Here is a 7,985-nt window from a genome sequence, read left to right on the forward strand (position 1 = left end):
TGTGTGTGTGTGTGTGTGAAGAAAGCCCCCTGCTACACTGCTTACATGTGCAACTGTGACTGAGCATGTTATGGTTTGTCGATACGAGGACTAAAGCTGTCAAAGCATTCAAATGTATTTATCTACAGGCCTATTTGCTATCTTTAAGCCAATCATCCCAGAAAACAGCAACTAGTGTACAATATAATATTCTTTTTTTTGCCAGTTTATTTAGTGAAATAACACTTACCAGTCAGCTGGCAGAAATCTGCAACAATTTGGATTAATTGTTTGAATCATTTACCAAAGAAAACGCTGCTGCTCCCGGCTTCTCACATTGGAATATTTGCTGCTTTTCTCTGTTTTTACAAGTAATCTGATTATCTTTGGGTTTTGGAATGACAGTTGAAGTTTTCACCTTGAAATCAAGAAAAACTGTGATGGGCATTTTTTTATTATTCACTTTTAAGGACCAAATGATAAATCAAGAAAATCCCCAGCACATGGCTGAAAGTAGTTGGTAGTTGCAGCCATACATTACTAACATACCTGAAATCATAAGTCTATTTTACTGCGCTGTTTACAATTAACATTAAATTATACAGCATCCATTTAGCAACTTTTAGCAGCATTAATAAACTGAATTACTTAGATTTCTACCAATTTTGGAGTGGTAGCCACATCCAAATCTGTAATTTAGATTTTGGTGTTGAGGCTAAATCTTTGCTGGATTACATTTCCTCCAAATGAATAAGAATAAGAAGCTAATAAAACACCTATTATGTGTAGTGTACTATAATGAAATCAAACAAAAATGCTCCATTATAATCAATTTAGACCAGTGTTTCCCAACTTGCTTTGGCTGTGACCCTGTGATATAGAGCCATGCCTACCTGCAAGCCCTCATTACAGGTTGCCAATTATATCATTTGAATATTTCTTGTAGTATTTAACAAAGAAAACATTCCCCAAATTAAACATAATATTGTGTAGCAGTATTTTGTCTGTGTCATTTTCTATCCTAGTAATCCTCTGGCAACCCCTTAGATTCATCTCTCTCCCAGTTTGGAAACCAGTGCTTTAAACATTCAGTGGTTGAAATATACAGGAAATATATCAATCAAACAAATAAGTCGAAACGTTGATGAAACTGATGGTGGAAGGCTTAGTGAAGCGTCACAAGTTTCGGTGGTTAGTGTGAATCTTGTTTGTATCTCTTAAGCGGTAACATCTGTGTGCATGTGGCCCAAAGTGAGCGTGGAATGAAGGCTGGTGTGTTAAGGATTATTAATGAGCTCAGCTTTGGCCTCTCTCAGTGGCTGTACTGTACATCTGTGCTTACATTTAACATTGCTGATAGTGCAACATGATACAGCTGCAGGGGTGAGACACACACACACACACACACACACACACACACACACACACGCAAACCCACTACATCGGTTATTCTTAGCTTCAGAAAAACAAAACCTCCCACACCATTATAAGTGTACAAAGCTTGCATAGGTGTGTGTGTGTGTGTGTGTGTGTGTGTGTGTGTGTGTGGTGATCCTGTCTGGGTCTCAGTTTATTTGTGTAATATGTGTGTCTCAGTACGGAGCAGTTGGTGGTGAAGATCCTGAAAGCTTTGGACCTGCCAGCGAAGGATGCCAACGGCTTCTCTGACCCGTACGTGAAGATCTACCTACTGCCAGACAGGAAGAAGAAATACCAGACCAAGGTAACGCCCACTTTCACCACACTCACCTGTATCCTCAGTGGAAACAAACAGACAAACAAAAAAAAAAAAAACTCAACATTTAAACATCATCAGGTCTGACTTGCTATTTTCTCTCGGCCTGTTTCCTGCTGCTCTGATGACCCAGCCGTCTCATGGGGAATCATTACAGTTTCACTAATGTAATCTAATATAACCTAATCTAATCTGGGGCATAATTTATTCAACATAATGTGCTTCAGACTATTACGCACTGCTACTCAACTCCTGTTTGTTTTTCTGGTATTCGAGGACAGTATAGTCAATATTTGAGTACAATTCGGAACGTTCTGTACCAGAAAATGTACCCTTGGCTCTCAAAATATCCTCCTCTCGTTTAATTTATTCTCCATGGAGGAGCATAAGATGTATGAGGTCAGTAGCCCCACAGATGTGAGTTGTAGTTCAAAGTTTGATCTTATATATCAGCAGTATTTGTCCACCAGGAAAGTGTGACAATGAAGCTGTAGCAGTTTGAAATGTCTCCCTTTTGGTTTCCCCCTTTGTGTGACTGTCTCCTGTATCTCACAGACGCCCCTTCAGCCATTGAAATGAGTGAATGCTTCAGTCATTTGCATAATACTGCTCCTCTTTTGTTTAGAGTTTAGATGATTGTTTCAATTTAATCACATCCCCATTAACATGTAATTTTTACACCACTCATATTTTGCCACGCTTTTATCCCTTTCAACTAATTTCAAAAGAGAAACACACATCACCTATATTAGCTGTTGGTGCTTTTGTGTTCCTGGTTTCAAAAGGCACGGCGTCTCTATCTCCAACAGCTGCATGTTAAATCCAGAGCTAACAAGTAATCATCAAGTGCTAATAAGCTGGAGTGACAGACCCACTCATGCAGCCACAAAAGTTGGATTTGGAAAATCGAGTGCGTGTCACATTTTAATTATCACCAGCTTTGTTGCATGACAGCATTTATGCCAAATGCTTTCATGGCAAACACATCCCACCACTGAATCAACAAATTGTTGTGTTGAAGATTGAATGAGATTGAAGACCCATTTAAATATCATCGGGATGAGCAGGAAATTACAGCCGCTTGCTTTAAATCTGATTTAAAAGGATCCATTTTATTTGACCTGTTACTGGGGTGACAGATTTATAAGGGCTGGAAACACAACCTATGGTTAAAATTGAGGTGAACCGACTAATAATACCAGCAGTTACCAATGGGAAATATGTCTGAACATTTAAAAGAAAGATATCCTGTACGTCAGAGATCTTCAACAGGGGGGTCGTGACCCCTAGGGGGTCCTCAGACTCACTGCAGGGGGCCGCCAAATTCTTAAAAAACTATTTGTTTCTTTTTTCAAAAATGAAAAATGTCTGAAAATATACATTGATGTGAATCTAACACATTACATAATAACAAAAATGACACATTGAAGATAAACTTACTATAGGTAAGGTAGCCACTATGGTAGCTATGCAATTAAGCTTAAAGAGTCACTGTGCCTTCCACATGTATGTTTAACATTACAACATGATGTATACATAATATCAATTTTTATTCATCCATTTGGCTCAGTTTAATATGCAACTCATTGTTTACAATATATGGGGGTTCCTACTCTGTCTCTCTTTGAGCTACGGGGTCCCTGGCCTAAAAAAACGTTGAAGACCCCTGCTGTACGTTGTACATGTTGCAAAAACAGAATTTAGAGTTTTCAATTTGGTTTTAGGTCTTTATTTAATTTCAGCAGGTTTGATTTGATTATTTTGAGGAAGAAATGCACTTTTCTCCCGCTGGCTGAGGCACAAGGTCAGCGTATAGTACAGGTTGTCTTCTCGTCAAAATTGAAAATTAAAAACACTTTTGTTGACGCTTTTAATCAAATTTTTTTTTTTTAAACTTTTTCTTATGTTTGTGTTCCTTTTTTCAACACTTTTGACACTTTTTGTTCAACGTTTGTCACTTTTTTTGACGTTTTCCACACTACGTGACACTCACTTATTTTCGGAATTTGTGTCAATAAACCTAATTTTTAAGAAATTATACCTAATGTTTCAGTTAGAAAAGCAGAAATTGGGAATTATTTGGACCAACATGAAAGGAATGGATGTAGATGGATAATCACAGACTGGAATTTGTCAACTTTTAATCAATACTATTTCAAAACCACTTCAGTTTGTTTTTCAAATGCTATAAAATTGAATAAGACACCCCAAAATGAATGAAAGCAAAGATTTGTACTTGCCAAAGAGCCTTGTGTGGAATCAATCATGTCATTTGGGGTAATTAAAATTGGGTAGTTTAAAAAGAACAGTGATATAGAAAAATGGGTCAATTTGACCCGAGGACAACATCCTCATGTTAATTATGTGGCCTTCTGGGACATTCTGTGTCCTGATATGTCTGTCTTTTAATTCATGACATTTACACGCAATAATGTCTGTTTCGCTACTTTCAGCACAATGTGATTTGTCCAGGCAGTTGACCTAAGATTTTACATTCACAACATGTCTCTGGTAGCTCTTTTGTGACAGAAAAAAAAGAAAGAAAAATGTCCAATTTGTTTTGAAAGAAGAACTAGGTGGTTAGCGGGAGCATAAAACAGGAAAAACAGCCCTTGCTGAACCTAAACTCATCAAATCTAAGGAAAAAGATTTAGTACAACACAACAGCAATGATAGGTCAGTGCCGAAGATAAAAAGAAAAAAAGAAAATGAGGATCTTATGGATCACTGCTTTCGGAGAAAAGGATTTTTTTGTGTGCCACTTAGATAAGTCGAGCTTTAGTTGAAGTATCAGACTTTTGCAGTGATGGTTACATTTGAGTCACAGATGAAAGCCACGAGACAAAAAGCTGGCAGGGCGTTGGACAGGACTTACCGTGTTGTTGAAAATAGGTCCAGATTTCTCAGTGACTCCTCACTGAAGATATCAAGTTGCATCTTGTGAAACATTAAAAATGCACTTCACTGGGCAGCAGATGGAACATATATTTTCCATATAGATGGAATTTCATGCCAGCAAAATACAAAAAAATCTTTGAGTATTCTGGACACATCTTCATAACAGCATTAGATGTTGTCAGACAACCAGCTGGGCTTTTCAAAACCTCTCTTTAATTTGTCTTAGAGGAGCCCTCAACTCACGTCCGTGACTGGAATACTATCATCAATGCAAAAGTCTCCAATGTAAAAATGATGGTGATATGAAAGGCAGAAAAATAGGGGCTAGCCCAGAAAATGAATGCTTTAGATCAGTGGTTCTGAAACCTTTTCACATCAAGGACCCCTAAACAGACACAAATTAGACCCCAGACTCCCATCTGATAAGACTTTGTCCCAGTGTCCCCTACCTGAAATTTGTCTTTTTGTTGTGTTATTACAGAAAGTGAATGAAACCCAGGAGCAAAATAGTCATACAATCTGTCATTGCGTTCTTTATGGATGAAATTATAGTGAAAATAAATGAATCCCCTATTTGTTGGGGACCTCCTGGAACCCCTTCAAGGACCCCTGGGGAGAACCACTGCTTTAGATTAGCGCACACAGATTACTATGTAATTATTCAATACATAGCAATAAAATAGGCAAATGTGTAAATATAAGTGAAGAAGACAAGATGTCTGGGGTTTAGTGGGTAACAAGGCGGGAAAAATGTGCAACAGTGTTGATATTTCATCTACATGTATGGTTTCATTTATTTTAAAATGATGACAAATGATTACAAATACTGTTTGAATTTTGAATTATGATTGTTATTCATTTCAGTGTAAATTTTTTTGTTGCTGTTTTGTGGCGAGTTATTTATATATTGAACAGCTTAAACGTTATTTTCTGTATGTTTTACCAACTGTTGAAAAGCTTTCAGTATTAATTTCACTTGATGTCATAACCATTACTTTTAGTATCTTACAATCAGGACAAAGCATTGGAAATGTGGGTAAGAGCACCCCTTATTACAGTGAGTCGGGGGTATGTGGGCTATGAAGGAAGAAGCCCCTCATTAACCCTCTTTTATTGTTATAATGGTGTTAAAGGGTATAATACTGTTTGTTCCCCCATTATTCTTTGTACTAATTCCCTTGTACCTACCCACCGGTACCCCATACTGTACTGACTGTAATTAGTAGGCTGTACTGTGAAGTGTCACTATAAATTCCAACTGTCTGTCTGTCTCTCTCTCTCTCAGGTCCACAGAAAGACCTTAAACCCAGTGTTCAATGAGACGTTTCAGTTTGGCGTGCCGCTGAATGAGCTACATTCCAGGAAGCTGCACTTCTCTGTGTACGATTTCGACCGCTTCTCCAGACACGACCTGATCGGCCAGGTGGTGGTGGACAACCTGCTGGACTTCAGCGAGGGCAGCGGGGACAAACCCGTTTGGAGGGACATTGTGGAGGGCACCGCGGTAAGGATGAAGCTCTGCTGCAGAAATAACATAAAACAATCCCATTCATTTTGGAAGAGAGGCCCACGGTAAATTAGATGAGATGGAATTTGAATGAGCTTTGTGGCGATATCGGGCCGTAGCAGCTGCAAGTGATGGGTCTGGGCTGCGGTGACTTAGCCTGGTTCCACCAGACTCTCGTACATTTCATTTGTACAGTGGTTCTGAAGGGAAATGAAAATTGAGCTGAAGTACGTAGGAGGGCGGAGGCGGGCTGGTGGCGAGTGGGATAGAAGCAGGAATGGAGCTTATCAAACATGACACGAGTGACAGTTTTAATTCAAGTAGAAATGCATGCATTCATGATAGGAAAATGAATCTGGATTTCATTTTGAATAAAAAATAAAACATACAAATGTTCAAAAATAGCATTGAAGTATGAAGCCAAACTAAATATGAACATGAGTCCATACTATAAAACAAGAAATATGTGGATATGCTGTTTTTGACAGAATAATTTGCATCATTTGCCCTGGATTCACTTTAACAGCTGACGTGGGGCGTACATACATACACACGTCTCAGATTCATATTACAAATAATAGAACGAAAATGATATTCAATTTACAGATGTATAGTATAGGTAAACAATGTGCAGATTTAGTGTCCTTCACTGTTAGACTTTGCTGTATTTTCTACAGTTACTTACCACAAAATACCATAATTTTCTTTTCCGGTTCATTACTGTAATAAACATTGCATTATGGGTATTAACATTTCATTTACAGTGATTTACTGTATATTTTGAATTGGCGGTACAGTTTGTTCACCTCATACTGTCATTGCAACGGTGATTCTTCAGATGCAAAGAAAGGCCGCAATAATTTGAATCCGATAAGCAACCAAAAGGCTTTTAAATTGACCCACTACGTAATACTGTATGTTCAAATTTAATGTATTATTAAATGAAAATTGTTGTTGGGTTCACAATGTCACAGAATTAAGGTCTTCAAAAAGTTTCCAGTTTCTCTTTTTGGATCAAGTCAAGTTCAAAAATGAGGTTGCTCATGTTGGATTAATGCAATTTAGGCTAGAGTTGCAAATATAAATCCATTAATCAATTAGTTGTCAACTTTTCAATTAATCACCAACTATTTTGATGTTCGATTAATTGGTTTGAGTGATTTTTTAAAGAGTGATTCTGGTTCGAGCTTCATAAATGTCAATATTTTCTATCCTTTATGACAGTAAACTGAATATCTGATTTGTGGACAAAACAAGACATTTGAGGACGTCAACCTGGGCTCTGGGAAACAAAGATCCATATTTTTCACCATTTTCTGTCATTTTATTGACCAAACTATAATCAACTAACAGGGAAATTGATCTACGTTGAAAATAATCCCTAGTAAAAGCCCCACTGTATTTCAGACATCAACATTCAAAATAAAACAGTATGACAACTGAAGATTATCAACTGAGCCTTATTAGAATCAATCGCTCTGTCCTGTGGGATGATCATGATTATGATAATTATGTTCTGCCCGTCCTAAAAAATGCAAATATGGAGTTGAAAAAAGTTTTATACAAAATTGCAACCCTTGAAATTAGCTTTTGGAAGTTACATAAATAAGAATTCTAACCACATACACTACCGGATCTAAAGTTTGGGTCACTTAGAAATTTCCATTGCACTCCATTATAGACAGAAGATCGGTTGCATTTTTTTTTAACAAGGGCAAAAGTTTTCAGATAACATTATGGGCTTATGTATGTACAAAAGGGTTCTCCAGTGTTTTCTCAGTTAGATTTTAAAAAATGATATCAGATTGGTAAACAGAATGGGCCTTTGGAACATTGGATGAATGGTTGCTGATAATGGGCAATGTA

General features: G+C 37.5%; 1 protein-coding gene across 1 annotated transcript in view; it reads left to right on the top strand.

The window, feature by feature from the left end:
- Positions 1-7,985, top strand: part of syt3 (synaptotagmin III) — a 36,215-nt gene that overhangs the window by 18,367 nt on the left and 9,863 nt on the right. Inside the window, 2 exon segments of the mRNA XM_032537157.1 lie at positions 1,576-1,702; positions 5,898-6,116. Of these exon segments, the coding sequence (XP_032393048.1) occupies positions 1,576-1,702; positions 5,898-6,116 (346 nt within the window).

The sequence above is a fragment of the Etheostoma spectabile genome, chromosome 15 (assembly GCF_008692095.1).
Source record: "Etheostoma spectabile isolate EspeVRDwgs_2016 chromosome 15, UIUC_Espe_1.0, whole genome shotgun sequence".
Classification (NCBI taxonomy): domain Eukaryota; kingdom Metazoa; phylum Chordata; class Actinopteri; order Perciformes; family Percidae; genus Etheostoma; species Etheostoma spectabile.